This window comes from Peromyscus leucopus, chromosome 12 (genome assembly GCF_004664715.2).
Source record: "Peromyscus leucopus breed LL Stock chromosome 12, UCI_PerLeu_2.1, whole genome shotgun sequence".
In the NCBI taxonomy this organism is placed as follows: Eukaryota; Metazoa; Chordata; class Mammalia; order Rodentia; family Cricetidae; genus Peromyscus; species Peromyscus leucopus.
This window is the reverse complement of record NC_051073.1, coordinates 51,830,875-51,849,402: the sequence shown is the minus strand read 5'-3', so window position 1 is coordinate 51,849,402 and position 18,528 is coordinate 51,830,875. Positions and strand designations below refer to the sequence as shown.

Genomic DNA, 18,528 nt, shown 5'->3' with positions numbered 1-18,528 from the left:
GAGAAAGCGTACTCCCTTGCAATGCATTCTGCTCTGTTCTTCCTTTGCAGATGCTCTGAATGCGACCGACGCCATCAAGAGACTCCAGGCTGGGCTTCAGCCCGAGGAGTCCACTGAGACTGCAGACTCCAGCTATGTGGTGGGACAAGTGCTGAACTCAAGGAAGCAGAAGCAGCTGCTAAATAAAGGTGCACATCGTCTGTCTCACTTCACAAAGATGATGTGTTAGCGCACATCTGTCATAGCTGTGTTAATCACAGTAATTGGTCCGTCCCCCGTCCCCCACCCAAGCCCATCCAGTTGGATATGTTTAAGTATGAGTTTGCTGAGGGAAAGCTGAGAAATCCTTTTTTTCCCACATCATGTGTGAGAGAGTTATAATATGTTAGTTATAGATAATGTAAGCTTTGTTTCAACGTTGTAGGTTTTTATTATAAAAACTATGGTAACTTCTAACTTTTGAATGGTGAACAATTAAACATTTTCTTGATAATTTAGTAGTTGTGGTTTTCCTGGTTTTGAAATAGAATGACTTTTGTCGTTCTCAGCGAAAAGCAAACCAGATATCCGTGCTCCTTCTAAGCAGAAGAAAAACATGTTATCCTCCAGCACAACCTCCACAGACTTACCAAGTAGCAACAACTCGAGCTTGGATATCCTCAAACACATGATCCACGAAGTGGAACATGAAATGGAAGAGTATGAGCGGTGGACGGGGCGTGAGGTCAAGGGGCTGCAGGGTGGCCAGGGACTCACAGGCTTCACTCTGTCGCTGGTGAGCTCCCTCTGCCGCCTGGTGCGGTACCTTAAAGAGGTAAGAGTACAAGGTTATGTGGATCTTCCCCTCAGGCATGAATATATGTGGATTGTTTTCTCCTTGCTTAATTTATTGCAACCTCCAAATAAGTACAGTGAAATTTGAATCGCTTTATTTTACTCAGTTTTAGTTTATTTGCAGTAAAATTTATGCTTGTAGTCCCCCTCTGTCATTTGACACACCTAAATAATTCTGATGTTACTGTAAGCCTTAGAAAAATGTGATTAGTAAGAAAAGTCTGCTATAAATAAAGTAATATCATATGCTAGTTGCAAGTGTTACTCTTAGGGTGTTTTGTTTAGATACCACTGTTAACTGTAGCTCTGTTATGTTGCTCAGACGTGGTACACTCTGATTTCTGTCACCCCATCCTCTCTTATCTCCCTCCCACTCCAGTTATCCTCCCAGCTCTCACCATTCCTCTCCCTTAAGCCTATAGTCCTGAAAAGTATGCCAGTGCTGAGAAAACAGTGCAGGGCTGTAACATGTGCCTTTTAGCTCTTCACTTCCTTTCACTTGTTTTCATTCCTAACTTGTATCTAACCTGTTTGTTTCCTTGTAGCCTACTATTATGACCAGAAACAATATGCCTTTTTAGAGATGGTCTGGGTATTCAAGCAGTATTTATGCACAGCCCTTCACTTTTTAAATGAAAAAATGTAGTTCTTTAATTCTATATACCATTTATAAAAAGCATTACATCTTTTTAAAGATGGGACAAGGACAAAAATGTGCATTTTTATTAATTAAATATAGCCTTCTAATGAAGTTTTAAGTCTCATCATTGTCATGGTTCATGCTTCTCTTTGTAGAAATGCAGTTTTCAGTATGTGATCCTCCTGGTGTGAGTTTATTTTTGTTTTTGTGTTTTGTAGAGTGAGATTCAACTGCGGAAAGAAGTAGAGACAAGGCAGCATCTGGAACAGATGTTAGGTGATCACCGAGAGCTCATCGATGCTCTGACCGCAGAAATTCTTCTCCTCAGAGAAGAAAATAGTACCACACAGGTATTCACATGCTCTCCCAATGATGCCATGTTTAGTAGTGGAGCTTGTCTGTATGTATGCAGGGTTCTTAGAGAACATAGGACCATGCAGGTATTCACATGCTCTCCCAAAGGCTCCATGTTCAGTAGTGGAGCATGTCTGTATGTATGCAGGGTTCTTAGAGAACATAGGACCATGCAGGTATTCACATGCTCTTTCAATGATGCCATGTTTAGTAGTGAAGCGATGTTGCTGGATCCTAATGGCTGCCTTGGGGGAGGGGGTGAGAAGGCACAGTGTCAACAACACAAACACCAGGAGTCAGTTGAAGGCAAACAGCAGACTGGGTGCTGGTTATTCCTCCCAGCACCCAGGCTGTGTCCCAATCTGGTGGCATTGTGTGGTCATCCCTCATTGGCTGGGCACAATCAGGAACTCTGACAGCGCCTGTTGCTAGGCCCTCAGGCAGACTCCAGGTTGGCTTATAAGGAAGTACGTTATGTGCGTGCCTTGGTAACTGGTTTGAGCCAATTTCCTGTGGGCTTGTCTTACTACAAAGCATGTCTTTATGTACATGCAGGGTTCTTGGAGGAGAACATAGTACCATGCAGGTATTCATGTGCTTTCCTAAAGGCTCCATGTGTAGTAATGGAGCATGTCTGTATGCATGCAGGTTTCTCCTGGAGCTGTGGATGGCTTAGCTGTGCTGATGTCATTACCTGTCAGGCTCAGCAGCAGGAGTGGGTGTTAATGACAGTGGGTGTTAATGACATTTGTTATGCCGGGATCCTGCATTCAAAACTTAAATTGCACATAATATATAGGATAAGTTTGCTGTTTCTAAGAAATATGCCATGGAGTAGAGATAACAGGATCTACATTTAAATAACTACCAACACTGTGGCCATTTATACAAAGTGTGAAGGAGCGTTCTGGTAGTCAGTTGTCATTTTAGAACAGAGGATAGCCTAGCCTTTCAGCCCTCCTGCGATGACATCAGATGCTACCATGACTGTTCTCAGCGACTTTGTATTTGACTTGCTGCTTGACTAATTGCTCCACAAAAAGGCATATAATATCTTTTCTAGAAAACTGACAGCTTACAAGCTTCTTTAAGGAGTGTGTGTGTGTGTGTGTGTGTGTGTGTGTGTGTGTGTATGTGTGTTATGTGATGATACGTTCATGTGTGTCTGCAAGTGTGTGTGGAGCACAGAGGTTGAGGTTGGGGCCATCCTCAGTCCCTCTTTACCTTGGCTTTTGAGGTAGGTTTCTCAGTGAAGATGGAGACGGGCCAGTGAGCTCCAAGAATCTCCCCACCTCTGTGCCCCAGCACTGAGGTTATAAGCATATGCTGCCATGCCTGGCATTTTACATTGGTTTTGGGGATTTGAACTCAGATCCTCATGTGTGTGTGGCAAGCACTTTACTGACTGAGCCATCTCCCTAGCCCCCTGAACAGTCCTCCTCTGCATACTTCTGAGCATTTGGACGTTGTCATTGAAGTTACTTGCTTATGTCATTTCTGTCAGTCATCATCACGGACTTCATGCTGCTTGAGAGCCCAGAATGTTTTGTTCATCCTTTTGTTGTTGTGGGTAACTAATACTTGTAGATTGCCAGAAGAGCAGTGTAGACAGGAAAAGTAAGAGCACAGGTCTTGAGGTGGAAGTGTAACTGGGGCTTCACAGTCCTCAAGGGTACAGTGTGGAGGAAGTGAAGTGGAAAGAGAGCAGTCAGAGATAGGATTGGTAAGTGCCTCGCATAGGGCTCCACATGCTGGTTAGGGAAGTAGGCAAATGAATGAGAAGAGTTGTGGTGAGGCTGAAGTCTTTGGAGGCTCCTCTGGGCTGGCTCCTGTGCTGCGTGCACCGTGCTAATGACCACGCCAGACTAAGACTCCACTCCCTGGGCTGGGTGTGACTACGGCAGGGAGTGCTGCCTTTGTTGGGTAACTGGTTGAGTGTCTCTTGACTCAGGTCTAACAACTGTTGGAATGATTTTACCTATAACATACTTAGTACTGATAAATACTTAATATATGGAGAGAAATAGAGTCATACATTTACTTTGTTCATCAATGACTACAATTATTTATCAGTGAGATATGTGTACCTTTCTGATACTGTACAACTATCATAAGCTTAGAGTTATATTGGACATCATTATCCTTATTTCTTATTCCACAGTGTGTTTCTACCCAGAACTTATATTTTTAACATAGCAGCTTCCAGAAACCCAGCCATGAGCAGATTTGATTATTTTTGGGTTGGCTTTCTTGTTAATATTTGAAAGTGGGTCTCACTATGTGGCGTAATGTGGCCCTGACCTTGTGATCCTCCTGTCTCAGCTTCTGATGTACTAGAATTGCAGGTGTGTGCCGCCATGCTTGGCTAAGCAGATTTGATATTATCAAAAATAATATAATGAAATCCCATTTTCAAACCCTGAGCTGCTGTCAGCTATGGTTGCATAGACTTGCTCTGCATAGATGGCGTCTTTACTGGTGTCTCCTGAGAGTTGAAGCTGTCCTCCGGTGCCCTGTGAAATCACTGTTGTCTCACACTGCAGGTGAGGGCAGAAGTAGGGAAGCCAGCAGGCTGATAAAACAGCATTGCATCTTGGAGTTGTTAGGTTGGTTCAGGTGGGGCATAGCGGCCTGCTCTAGAGTTGAAATGGGAAACGGTGAAGATTGAGCAAATTCACAGTGTATTTTGAAGGTCAGCCAGTCCCGTTGGAAATGGAGTGAAGGACAGGATGTGAGAGAAAAAGAGCCAGAGGTAACTGGGCAGTTTAGGATTAGGCTGGAAAAGATGAGCTGCTGTTTATGCTGTAGACAGCTTCAAGAGGAGTCCTAGATGGGGGTACTCCAAAGACCACTGAATATGTGAGTGTGAAATTTGGGGGGAACATGGCTGGTGACAGAAAGTTGTCTCGCGCTTTATTCATCCACACTCTTGCTAATATTTCTGCTGTCTGGACCTCACCCACTTTCATTAGTTGTCTGTGTTCCTAAGCACCCAGGACGTGCCACTAACGGTCACCCCTGGTTTCTCCTACTTTGTCTTTGTGACAAGGTCTCGGCACCCATACAACTCCTCCTCCTCCTTCCTTTCACCTGCCATCGCCTGTGCTTCGACGATCCAGATGCCAGTATTTACAAAACACCTGCTGCATTTTGTGGTTTGAATCAGCTTTATTGATTTCACGTGACCTATCTACATCTATTTACAGTATGGAAAAGAAAGAAAAAACAAATCCATTTAAACCTCTGGACAGTAAGCTGACTTTTAACGTAAGAATGGAATTCTAAACATGTCCAGCTATACGACAGAAAGTAAACCTTTGGTGTTATTTTATTTATTTAAAATTTTAAAATTACATAATATTAGTAGATATCTACACACATGTTGACAAATCTGAGTATACATAAAATATAGTTATTGCTCCCATAAAGATAAAATATAAAATTGTAATAATACTACATATAAAATGCTGTGCTTCTCTTTCGCCCATAACACTATTTCATCTATATAATGTATGTCTTTAGTTTATTCACTTAAATGCCCATGAATGTTCTATTGAGTTTCCCCTACCTAATGTATCACTCTTGTAGTTTGTCAGTAGAGGCAATCTATATGAAAAGATTTTGTTAAATTAAACGCTCTATAAAAAAAGATTAGTTTTATAACAGAGTACTTAGGAACTTGTAGTTTGTGATTTATTTAATCATTTCACCATCATGATACCTTTAGAGTATTTGTAACTATGAATAACATGGCTTTAGGGTGAGTATTTAAAATAATGATCTCTCTCTCTCTCTCTCTCTCTGTCTCTCTGTCTCTGTCTCTGTCTCTGTCTCTCTCTCTCTCTCTCTCTCTCTCTCACACACACACACACACACACACACACACACACACACACACCTCTGGATGGCTTACTCGTTAGATAATGGTTTGATGTCTCTTATACCAGTGATGTGTGCTTTTCTGTAGGCGAGACTTCAGCAGTACATGGTCTCTACAGACGAGCAGCTTATATCGCTCACACATATCATTAAGAACTGTCCTGTGATAAATAACTCCAGACAAGAAAGTCAAGCATCAGAAAGGGCAACTCTGGGTAGAAGACTTATGGATAATGTAGGTAGGTGGACTCTTATTATTCCCAGACTGTCATTAAATAACAAAGAAGCTAGAGCTGATGGATTTGAGGAAGTGGCAGACTAAAATATAGCTTATACATGGTCACTGTCTTCTTGTGGGCTTTGCTATTATTATTTCATTAATATAATGTTGGTGAGTTAAGTTTTGCTTCTGAGAAACCTTTAGTTACTGAATGGTGAGAAATTCAGGGGTTATGGTACCTTATAAGGTTCTTATGAAATCTCATCTTTGCCTGTGGGAAAGTCATAAACGCCATGTAGGTGAAACCTGGTTCACATCTTTCTATGTCTCAATCTTACAACTCTGTTAGAATAGCATAGAATGCACCACACTGTTAATGATGACCTACCAAGTTACCTGGTAACTTTCACACTACTTAAATGCATTTAAAAATAAATATCTGAGGGCTGGAGAGATGGCTTAGTGGTTAAGAGCACTTACTGCTTTTGCGGAAGACCCAGGTTCAGTTCCCAGCACCCCTGTGGTGGCTCACAACTGCCTGTAACTCCAATTCCAGAGGGATCTTCTGGCCTCTTTGAGCTCCTGAAAGCATATGGTGTACATTTGAATAGACACACACACACACACACACACACACACACACACACACACACACACACACACTCTTATATGTAAATAAAAAACAAATAGATAAAAATTTTAAAATAGACCAAATACCTAAAAGGTGTTCATAAAGCCTTTTTGTTCCTTTCAAATTAATGTCCTCTTACCTTTCTCAGAGGGTCCTGTTGTAAGCAGTAATGTCTCCATGCCATTGATGTTCAGAGGGGAAGAAGCCGTTGACTTCCCACAGGAAGAGCTGCCTGTTAAACTCTCTCAGGGGCCGACCCCCACAGAGAACTTGAATCTGGCCAGTAATTTCCCAGCACATATTTTCGAGCCAGCTGTGATGTTAACACCACCCCGGCAGAAGAGCAACTCGGAATTCTCTCCTCTGCAGGATGGTAAGCATGGCTCTTCTACATTTCCACGGAAGCTGTGAGTTTTAACCCTCATTCATATGATGTATTATATATGTGTGTGTGTGTGTGTGTATAATGTGTTGAATACACACACACACACACACACACACACACACACACACACACACTTGTATTTTAGGGTAGTGTCGTCTGTGTCATGTGTGTCCCTGTCCCCCTCCTTCCCCCCCATCACTGTGAAAATCACTGAATAACTTACTTTCATTCATGGGTTCAGTGGTCCATGGTCAGCCAGCTCTGTTCTTTCTGAGCAGCGGTAGAACAAGACACAGTGGAGGAAAACCCCTCACTTCATGATATCCCAGAGACAGAAGGAGAAGGAGATGGAAAAAATACACTCCTCAAAGGCATGCAGCTGGTGACCAACTATGTATGTGTATACACATGTGTACCCCGACACACAGAGGAAACGTGGTAGTGGAGCCTTGCCTTCCACCACGTGGGTCCTGCATATCACATTCCGGTCATCAGGCTTGGTGGCAAGTGCTTTTACCCACTGAGCTGTGCGTTACTGGTCCTTGAAAAAAACATTTTTAATTCTTTTTCTTTGTTTATTTTGTGTGTATTGGGTACTTCACTCACCCATGTGTGCCTGTGTGGAGGCCAACAGTCAACAACGTTAAGTATATTCCTTTATCACTCTCCACCTCCTTTGTAAATTTTATTAACTAATTTTTAGAGGGAGAGGAAGAGAGAGAGAGAGAAAGAGAGAATGTGTGTGTGTGTGTGTGTGTGTGTGTGTGTGTAGACCTGTGGATGCCATGGCTTGTATGTGGCGCTCAGAGGCCAGCCTTGGGGAGTTGTTATCTCCTGTGCAGTCTCAGAGTGGGACTGCAGCCTGTGTGCTGTGACCCTAACTGCTGAGACAGCTTCCCAGCTCCCTTTTGGGAGGAGCTGCTTTTCCATCCCTATTTTGCATGGGTTTTTATTTCTTTAAGAGTTACTACTATTTTCTCGCAGAGCAGTAGAACCTGACTTGGATTGTTGGGACTCAGAGTTTCACACATTGTCTGTACTTTGATGAGTTTTCGGTAAAGGAACTGAAGAGGGTCCAGAGGCTGAAGAACATGGCAAATCCTGGCGACTGGATTTGTGCCTTGCTGTTTGTGATAAAATAGGGTGTTGTCTAATGGAATCAGCGCTGGGCTGAGAGTCGGGTGCTGGTGGCTTGACCACCCCTTGTTGACTCGGGGGGAAGTTTGGGCTAAGATTCCTCTTCTGGACCCCAGCTTTCTTATTCTAGCATATGAGAATTTTTTTACTTTAATGCTAATTATGTAGTTTAATATTTCTTTCTCGGGGGCCTGAGGAGCTATTAATTATGTCTAGAATGAGGAAATATGCTTTGAGCTATGATTTCTGTTCAGATTAGATTTTTATTTCTTATAGTAATTATTTAATTTTTTTCCTCCCCCACTCCACCCAGTGTCTCACTGTGTAGTTCAGGCTGGCCTCTAACTCAAGATCATTCCTCCTCATTTGTGACTACAGGCATGCATCACTATTCCTGGATAGGAGTTATATGTGTCAAAGTGCATGGTCTCAGGAATGTGAAAGTTTCTGGACTTGATTATACATACTCCTTTATGAAAATAACTTAGGCACTCAGAAGCCAAACCTGTCTACTGAAGTATTTCCCTGACTACCATGACAGACTGACGTGCTGATTTTTAGTACAGTTTATGGAGAACAGGATGCTTATGACTGTCTTAAATTCTCGTCCGCAGTATTGAGGAGAACGGTTCAGACCCGCCCTGCTCCACGAATCCCCCCTACTGTGGAAGTCATAGAGAAAGGACAGAACTGGGAAAAGAAGACCTTGCCTGTTGATCCAGACATTCAGAACTCAAGTGAGGAAAATCGCCTCTTCACTCAGAGGTGGAGGGTTTCTCACATGGGGGAAGATGTGGAGAACAAAACTCAGGCACCGTTTGTTAGCCTGTCCCAGCCCCCTTGCGGTTCCCTTCCCACCACTCAGCAGTCGAGAAATCCTGCGTTCCCCGAAGAGCCCCCAGTGCTCGGAGACGGGCAGCAGCTTAGAACAAACGAGGCGCTGGCACAGAGGAAGGACATAATGGCACGGATTGCCGAGTTGACGCTGCAGAATTCAGCCATCAAGGCACACCTGAATAATATTACCCGGTCGGTGGGAGAGCAAGGGGATGGACTTCGGGAGCCGAGCAAACAGGGAAGTGCCGGTGACCTGCCTGCTGTAAGTACCAGCAAAGACTAAGGACACTGTTAGACCTCTCACTGCTGGGACAGATTAAGCAGAGGGATGAGGGACTGTTTTCGCTCATGGTTTCAGAGGGTTTACTCCAGGTGGCAGAATCTACTGCTCTGGACTTGAAGTTAGACAGAGTATCACGGTAGCAGGAACACATGGCAGAGGCTACTATCTCATGGTGGCCCAGAGGGTCAGAGGACAAGGCACATCTCTTTAAGATGTGTCCCAGGTGACCAAATTCTTCCAGCTAAGCCCTACCTTCTCCTTTTCATCACCTCCCATAATATTATGGATCCTTCAGGGGCTCAATCCATTCATTAAAGCCCACCAACTGGCAAGCAGGCCTCCGTGTGTGAGCTGGTGGTGCATTGCATATTCAGGCTGTAACAGGCATCCAAAGAGATTTCTTTCCAGAAGCGACTATAGCTTTGCCATGTCTTCCTCACAAGAGAGATAAAGCTTATCTGTTAGTTTGTGTTGCACTAAATAAGACAATGTGAAAGAAAAAGCATGTGACTGCAGCAAGTAGAATTAAGGTAGACTGTGTTAAGGTAGACTGTGTTAAGGTAGACTGTATTAAGGTAGACTGTGTAGGAGGCTAAGGACAAGCCAGAAATGAATGATACGGAATGCGGAGGACATAGAATGCTTGCTGCACAGCTAGATTGTAATTGAAAGTAACTTTACTCTTCATGTGGCCTATGAAAAAGTAGTTGGCCCTTACCTGATGAATAACTCTTTTCTAGGACACAGAATGGGTTTTCCTATAGAAATTATGTTTAAAGAATCAGTTAAACTTTAATGTGCATGTGAACCATCTGAGGAGCTTGCTGGAATGTGGTGCATGAGTAGGTCTGGGTGGGACCTGGTGCCTCTCTAGTAGTCCCTCAGTGATGCTAGGACTGCTGGTCTGGTCACATCCTGAGGAGCATTGTTCTTATTTACCGTAGAGCGGGATTTTTTTTTCCTGTGTAACTGTAGTGCCAAGCATGGGGTTCAACGCTTGTAATCCTCAAGAGACTGAGGCAGGGTTGCCATGGATTTGCAGACAGCCAGGGCTACTTTAGTGAATTCTGGGCTATAGTATGAGCTCTGTCTTAAGAACAACAACAAGAAAATCCAGCCAATACTGTCTAACTGTTCTTGGCAAGCTTCCCCCAGCTCCAATAACCACGAATCAATTCTCAGCTTCTATGAGATCAACTTTTGTAAATTCTCTACATGAGTAAGATCGTGTGGCTCTGTCTTCCTGTCAGTGGAGAAATTTTATAAGTAAAATAAACTCTGTAGACTAATCTGATAACTTAAACCTTTATTCATTGTTTGTGGAGAGAAAAGCGAATCTAAGTCCCAGGTGGGAGTGTCCATGGCACATCCTGGTTGTGGGCATATTTTATTTGATCCTTTCTGAGCAAAGGTGACTGCTCTGGATCTGACAGTGGGTGGTAACAGCTCGAGCAGTCTGAAGGAGTGGGCAGCCTGGGGACCAGGGGCTTCTGAGGTAGCTGAGTTCCTAAGGGCTCTGAGATCCCGATTGAAGGCTTTGGTGTGGACAGTGTTGGGGGCGGGAGGGGAGGAGCTGCCTCTGTTATCACTGGCTCAAGAGGGCAAGCCAGGAGCAAGTGTCCCCGGCAGGCGGCAGCATGCACAGTGCCTTAGATGTTTGTGGAGTTTTGAAGATCATTTGAAACAGACCACTGTTGCTTTTAAAAAGGTAACAACAGTTAAATGCTGAGTCTTTGCCCTTTCTAAATAGTACATATACTACCCTGGAAAGGGAAGTCTAATACTGCTGCCCTGACTAGCCCTTTTCTTTTTTAATTGGAAATACAAAATGGACTTTGATCCTCACTGGTTTACTTACTTTTTTCAAAACAAACAAACAAAAACTCCACAACCTAATAGGTATTAGTTTCAAATTAGTCATTTCTATCAGGGATTGGTTTTTTTCCCACAAAAGGATATATTTAGCTAAATGAAATTATTATGAATGATGAAAGTACATTTCTCTTGAGGCTTTCAAACTAAACTTACATTATATCCCTGGAGTAACCTTTTGCTTTGTTTTGTACTGTTTGATTTGACTCTCTGTATCTTAGGCTCCGTCTAATCACAGATCTTCTTACATCAGATCTCTGAGGCTAGAAGCAGCCTGGAGAGGCTGTCACGTGGGCAGGACTGGGAGGATTTTTAGAGTCTTTGCCAGATAATTTTGCCAAATTCATGAAGCATGTTTGAAGATTAAAATGATAAAAAACAAAAACATCCTTTTCAAATTCAGAGATATTCCTGGGTAGTCTGCCCGGCTCAGACCTGCCATCAGTAGGAGTGTGGCATTTGGCTCCCTGGCAGACATCTTTCCTTGTGTTATCTTTAATTTCTAGTTCAGCTGAGGCAGGTAGGAGGAGATGCAGGGAAGCCTTGTCCCCTTAGACTGTGCTCATACGGCAGTAGCAGTCGCAGAATGTGTGTGTGCCTTCATTTTGATTTATAAACTCTGTTACCCCATCGTTCGTCTGTGTTTACAGCAAGGCTATGAATATCGAATTTCTGGTACTTTGAATAAAATCAGAACTGGATTTTATTTTTTAATAATGAATTCATGTCCTTTTTCCCCTGAAGAATTTCCCAGTAGTTCAATCTCTAGTGCCAAGCAGCATGGAGGAGCGGATTGCGGAGTTGAACCGGCAGAGCATGGAGGCCCGCAGCAAACTGCTCCAGCTCATAGAGCAGCAGAAGCTCGTTGGTTTGAACCTTTCCTCGTCGCCCGCATCACCCATTCAGTCGCCTCTCAGAGCCTGGGCCGGTGGGTCACCGACTCCTGACTTCCAGATAGAAACACTTTCCCCTCTCAGAGCCTGGGCCGGTGGGTCACCGACTCCTGACTTCCAGATAGAAACGTTTTTCCCTCTCAATTTTGAGAGTTCATATCGACTCATACTATGTTCCAGTACCCCCAGCTTAGTACCAGAAGAAACAGCTTGGGTCGGGGAGACAGAAATAGTGGTAGAAAGCTGTCTCTTGTTCTGTAGCCAGTCTTTGGCATCCCGGGCGACACCATCCAGGTGAAATATGCATTACAGTGTGTCTCACTTAGGATATATGCTGCAAAAAATGTAAATGTCAAAATTAGACTACACATTTTATTAGCATCAGATTACAAATTATTGTTCTCTTAAAACCAGAAAAGCATTTCTCCCCAGTTTCTTTTTTCCATCATTTTGTTATGTTTAGGAGTATGAAAAACTAGAGGGGCCTCCTAAGTAACTTACCTGTGACTGAAAAGTGTGGTCTGTGGCAGTGCTGTTCAGAGAGTGCTGGTTAAACGAAGTGGCTCTGAGTTGACTTGAGCCAGAAATGAATTTGCGCCCTCAAGGATGGCGCTACCTCTGAGGTATTGATGGAGCCCCGTCTAAGGCCCGGATTGTGAGGGACCGAAGGGCTCTGTCAGTGGGGTCCCTGGGATGCTCGAGCCTTGGTGCTTACAGGGATCCTTGTGTCCTGTGCGGCGGGGTGAAGGCGGGTACCTGAAAGGCACCAGGAAGAGTTTTCACTTCTGCTGGAAATGATTTAGTTTTTGAAATTACAAACAAGAAAGCAGACTTGTCATTTTTGTTATCCCATCTAGTACTCAACACACCCAAAATAGAATTCTTGGTTTATAGGAACCCCTGTGGGGGATAATAAAAACAAGAATCAGTTATATGTCATGGATAAAAACTTGTGTTTTGTAGGATAACTGAGTAATTAAAAATTGGTCGGCTCTGTTCTTTGACAGTTTCATACACGTACATAATACATTCGGTTTGCCTCATCCTCCACTCTCTGTCACGTCCGTCAGCCCCTGCCTGCGGGTCCCTCTCCCTGTTTTTGTCACCCACTGATTTTAAGGGTAGTCTGAATGGCCATGGATGTGAAACTATCCTACAGGGCCTGGGAGAGTGTACGTAACTAAAGATAGTGAACCCCCAACCCCACCCCCAGAATCCAGCCTTAGCCAGTCGTTCAACAGAGAGGAGTATGGTTCCCCCAGCCCCTTCCCACTCCATGGCAGACTCTTGACCAGTCCACCCTTGTGCAGGCCCAGTACAGGCCGTGGGCCCCAGCTGCTGCGAGTTCATGATGTCAGAAGACAACCCTGCTCCCTGTCTTCCTGCTGTTAGAGTCCTTCTGCCCCCTTTTCATGTTTTTCCCTGAGCCTTAAAGGAGCAGCTAAGAGTCTGCATTCACCATCGCTCACTGCAGAGCCCAGCTGCTCTGAAGAAGGCGAGAGTAGCATCTCTCTGTGTGAGTACAGATATTTACAGGCAGCTTGACTTAACAGCTGAGCCAGACAACAGTAGAAAGTCTCTTCTACTCATTGCCTGTGACCTTCCCAGCCATGGGGCTTTGATCAGATTTATAGTACCAGGCATGGATTCTCATAGGGCCAGAGCAAAGTCTAATTATGTGAAATCTCAGGGTTTCATAAGTAGGCAAACAGTCGACAAACACTTAGTAGTGAAATACTTTATATCTGTCCTATTCATAGAGGATCCTGTAAATCCTCCTTAAAATTCAGATATTTCCTGGCTATAAGGGGAAATGAAATCCTACTTAATTTAATCAGATTGAAAAATCAAACTTTTGAGTAGCTTTTTTTTTAGTTTTTAAATTTAATGTTTTTTATTCTTTGATGGTTTCACAAATATATGCATCTTAATCATGTTCACCCCACTCATTCCTTCCCTCCACCCACCCTCCTGCTCCCCAGTATACCTTGGTCTCACCGTTTTTCACTTCTTGCTCTGTTGTTACTTGTCAGAAGATTCTGGCATTCTATGGACTGGAGTGCCGCCAAATGAACAGAAACAGCTGAAGTTTTCTTGTCTTAACAGTTCACTTTTAAAAATCATCTCTCAAGTGTTTCTGTGAACCATCGTGATATAAAAACACCTCAATTTGTAATGTATCATTTCCAATAATAGTGAAACTGAGCAAAGTTGTTGCTTTTAGTAGTGAAAAGTAACGACACTAACACTTACTTTTGTGTGTTTTAGAAGAAGGAAAGCGAACCATAGAGGTGTCTGTTCCAGGAGTGGAGGCTCCAGAGAGTTCGAAATGCAACACCGGGTCTCCTGTCAGTGTGATCAGTTCAAGAAGGTAGGGCTGCAGCATCGGCAGTGTCTGGGTGCCGCCCTCTCTGTGCCCAGCGTCTGTCTAACAGGTTCAGGCACACTCACTTACTCAGAGAAAGGAAGCAACTTAACCAAGTAGGGGCACCTGCTTAGAACAAAAGTGAGCTAATCTTTATGTATTCCTGGCTGCAAAATTAGGAGAAGCTGTGTCCCAGGGTAGACACACTGACTAGCAGCACTTTCACCAGCTGCAGTGAGTCAGCACTGTGGGAGTCCGACGCCCACCTTTTGAAGAGCTCTTAGGTGGAGGAGAGAGGAATTAAGGAATGATAGATAGAGAGACCTAGCTGATGAGAAGAAAAACAAAAACACGGGATAGCTTTGGTCAATACCCACCAGCCTCGTCCTTATTGAGAAGGGCTTTTTATAGCCAGGCGGTGGTGGCGCACGCCTTTAATCCCAGCACTCGGGAGGCAGAGCCAGGCCTGTGAGTTTGAGGCCAGCCTGGGCTACCAAGTGAGTTCCAGGAAAAGGCACAAAGCTACACAGAGAAACCCTGTCTCGAAAAACCAAAAAAAAGAAAGAAAGAAAAGGGCTTTTTATAACATACCAAGGGATGGGGCAAAAGACCTCCCCCTTGCAAGATCAAAGCACACTGTACAGCCAAGTGTAGAGCCTTCCAAACACCTGGTAACCACGCCAGTGGTCAAATCATCCCCTTAGGCAGCCCTGCTTGGTAAAGCAAGCCCAGATTCTCTGACCTTGAGTAATCTGGGCTCCCACAGAACACAAAACTGATTGGCCTAGATGAGCCACATGAGGTAAGTGGGTCGGGAAGGAGTCCCCGGGCTTTTCTGTCTCCACCCAGAATCCTCATGTTGTACCACACATGTAGCTGGAATTTTCTTTGGTCTGTCAACCAGCCAACCAGCTCCCTAATAAAGACACGGAGACTTACCATTAATTATGAATGCTCGGCCTTAGCTTTGGCTTGTCCCACGAGCTCTTTTAACTTAATTTAACCCGTTTCTATTCATCTATGTTTTGCCTTTTTTTTTTTTAACCTTTCTTTCGTTCTGTATGTCCTGCTTTCCTGCTTCTTCCATGTCTGTCTGTCTGGCCCCTGGCATCTCCCTGGTGTCTCTCTTTTTCTTCCCCACTCCCGAGCCTAAATTCCTCCTCCTCCTCCTCCTAACTCACTCTCCCTGCCTGGAAGTTCTGTCTTGCTTCCTTGCTGTTGCTGTTCAGCCTTTTATTAGACCAGTCAAGTGCCTTAGGCAGGCAAGGTAAACCAGCAAGACATCTTTACATAGTTAGAGAACTATTCCTCAACATAAACACATGCAGCACGTCTTTACATAGTTAAACAAAGGCAACACATGTATGCATAATTAAATGTTCCACATGTCCCCCTTCTTGTCTAAGTAAAAAGAAAGCTTTCGGTTTAACATAGTAAGACTATATACAATAAGTACAATTACCAAGTAAGAATTACATTTATAATACCCAGCCCATTTGTATTTGGCAAATTCAGAGAAAATACTCCATTATCAATATGTGAGGCTGGACCATCTCAACTAGCAGCTTTGAAGTTGTTCTGGATGTAGACTTTTGAGGAAACTGCAACAGAGGCATTCTGAGAGGCTGGGTCACCTGGGCTACTTGTCTTTATTGGTGTCTGGTCCTTTTCTTTTCTGAACATACATAAACTTTTAAAGGTAACATATATCTGCATTAACCCAAGTATGTAATGTGCAGTGTGCACAAGTCATTTAAAGATGTTAGTAATAGAAGAAACTGAGATGGAGGTGAGGTACACAAGAACGCTGTACTTCCACTCGTCTGTAAAGCTAAACTACTCTAAGTGGTAAACTACTAGTTATAAGTTTTAGGCCGATGGAGTTGCGAGTGCTTTACCTCATTTGGACCTGTCTCCAAACCTTTCTCCAATATTGAGAACTGTTCCCATAATTGTTGATGGCTAGTGGTAATACCTCACTCTCTGTTCATTTCTCATGGATAGATCTTCAGGGGCTACTAGTAATTCTTGTTCTCCGCTAAATGCCACCTCAGGAAGTGGGCGATTCACACCTGTTAATCCAAGAACAAAGGTACGTTATAAAATACGATCACTGTGTAGGGTCAAGAGTGTGAGGGTGGAGGTGACTAACTTCCACTCTTAGTTATTATTCCTGTTGTCTTTAACATGATAGAAAATTCCACGGAGAAAAGAAATACTATAATTTGTCTCTATTTAAAAAGCGATATATTCATTTTGTCTTCTAGGGTAATTAAGAAATAAGTTAAAATTTGATAGGATTCCAAGTGTCTTCCAAGACTAGGAATTATTGGTGTCAGGCCTGCCTCCCAAGTGCCATGGTCTTGAGGGGCTCATAGGTATGAGGTATTGGTCCTGCTGCTGTTGGTGTGACTGGGTGGAATTCGGGGTAGCCAGAGACCTGTGGCTGGTTCTTTATCCCAGTCTGCCATGTCTGAGGGTCTCTGTTAGACAGGTAACAACACAGGGTAAATGAATGCCTTGGACATTTTCATATGTTCTGGTTTGCTCCAGAACTGTCTGGAAGCTAAACATTTACAGTTTATTCAGATTTTTTCACAGAAGGCATTTTTATATGTGTTGATAATATAGAAGAATATAGTTTCTCTGTGTTTATCTTAGGAAATTATAAGAATATCTTTAGAATTGTAAAAGTTGTTTTTTTCCAGAGATAAGCCAGTAACAGATATGGGAAAATCATTAGATCACAGAGTGGAGGCACACAGCTCAAACGAACTAACTGCCTTAGTTAGCTACCCCAGCTGCCTAGAATGAAAAATTTGTCCTTTCTGATTCTTAAATTCTGAGAAGCTGGAAGTTATCTTTTGATATAGTTACAGTTCATGGAACTTAGTATCATTTAATTTACTAAGCTCCAATAACCTTCTTTTCATCATGTTTAAAATCGTACCTATGGTTTGAATAAATGTTGGATTTCTCCTTTTGAAAGGTAGGGCTCTTTTTAGGGCGCCCGCTGAGCAGGCAGCCAGCTGCTTGTTTATCTCCGTGGGGCAGAAGCTTTGCCAGGAGAGGTGACGCTCCAGTGCCACCCAAGGCACATGGTGACTTCGTTGAATGTGCTTGGTGGAAATGTCTGTGACTCCGTGGGCTTGAGTCTAACTCCTCTCCGTGTCTCTGTCCGACAGACGGAAAAACAACATGAAGAAGGCTGGTTCGCTCTCTCCGCCCACATGTCCTAGAGAAGATGAATTGGGGCATGCCTCAGTGACTCATCCCTCCTTCCCTTTCCTCTTCGGGGATCCTCTTTTCAAGTTGTGACATTTTCTTTAGATAAAACCTGCAGAGATATCCTGTATTAATGGAAACAAGGAAAAGAACAATTATTTTTTAATATTTTACCTTTTCAAATAGGTTTTTCACAAAGGATCTAACCTATGAATTTCCTGTGAATAAAACTTTGACTGTAAGAAAATTTAAGTTTTATATTTGATTGACCTTGTTAAACTTTTTAGTAATACATTGTTACCCTTGTCATTGCTGTTGAAGGTTTTGTTTTTGTTATTGTTCAGTACATCTTAAATGTGGATCATCTTCCCAGAAGAACTAAATTGCTTTATGTATAACTTATAATAAATTTTTTCTGGCTTTCAGAAAAATGTGATAAGTTCTTTTCTACTATCCATCATTCCAAATTGAATGTACAACTTTAAAAAAACAAAAGGCTGAGGCTGTGGGTATACCTATAATCCCAACATTCAGAAACTTGGGGCAGGAGGCTCTCTAGTATACAATGTGTTCCATGCCAGCCTGAGCTATGTAGAGAACCCTGTTTCAACAAAAGAACAGGAGGTGGGCATATGAATGTTTGTTTATTTCTCTTAAGGAACAGTGGCTGTGTGTTTAATGATATCGGCCATAATGTTCAAATATCTAAATGCAGTACATTGATTTAATGATAATGTTAGGAAAAGAAATATAAAAACTATTAGCAATTTTCCTTGCCCTAAATCACCCAAAATGGGTTTTCTGTCATGAACTGACTGGTTCTCGGTGTTGGCTTCTATTTCCGGTTTATTTCAGTGATGTCTGCCATACTGTGATGGGAATTTCCAACTTCAGTGAGATGGGAGGGGGAGAGCATCACACTGAGGCGACCCTGAGTCCCCAGACTTCCCCTTCCTCCCTCTGCAGTTGAGAA

At 43.2% G+C, this 18,528-nt stretch overlaps 1 protein-coding gene across 3 annotated transcripts in view; it reads left to right on the top strand.

Annotated features, from left to right (window-relative positions):
• Positions 1–17,986, top strand: part of Spice1 (spindle and centriole associated protein 1) — a 46,439-nt gene extending 28,453 nt beyond the window's left edge. For 2 of the 3 annotated variants that reach the window (XM_028872083.2, XM_037209744.1), the window contains exons 9-18: positions 51–188; positions 549–814; positions 1,693–1,824; positions 5,796–5,946; positions 6,707–6,931; positions 8,695–9,179; positions 11,817–12,060; positions 14,234–14,336; positions 16,335–16,422; positions 17,516–17,986. In XM_028872083.2, coding sequence (XP_028727916.2) covers positions 51–188; positions 549–814; positions 1,693–1,824; positions 5,796–5,946; positions 6,707–6,931; positions 8,695–9,179; positions 11,817–12,060; positions 14,234–14,336; positions 16,335–16,422; positions 17,516–17,569 — 1,886 coding nt within the window. In that variant the 3' untranslated portion in view covers positions 17,570–17,986. The remainder of the gene's footprint in view (positions 1–50; positions 189–548; positions 815–1,692; positions 1,825–5,795; positions 5,947–6,706; positions 6,932–8,694; positions 9,180–11,816; positions 12,061–14,233; positions 14,337–16,334; positions 16,423–17,515) is intronic. The other variant, XM_028872085.2, reaches the window with a different exon arrangement.
• The last annotated feature ends 542 nt before the right edge of the window (positions 17,987–18,528 follow it).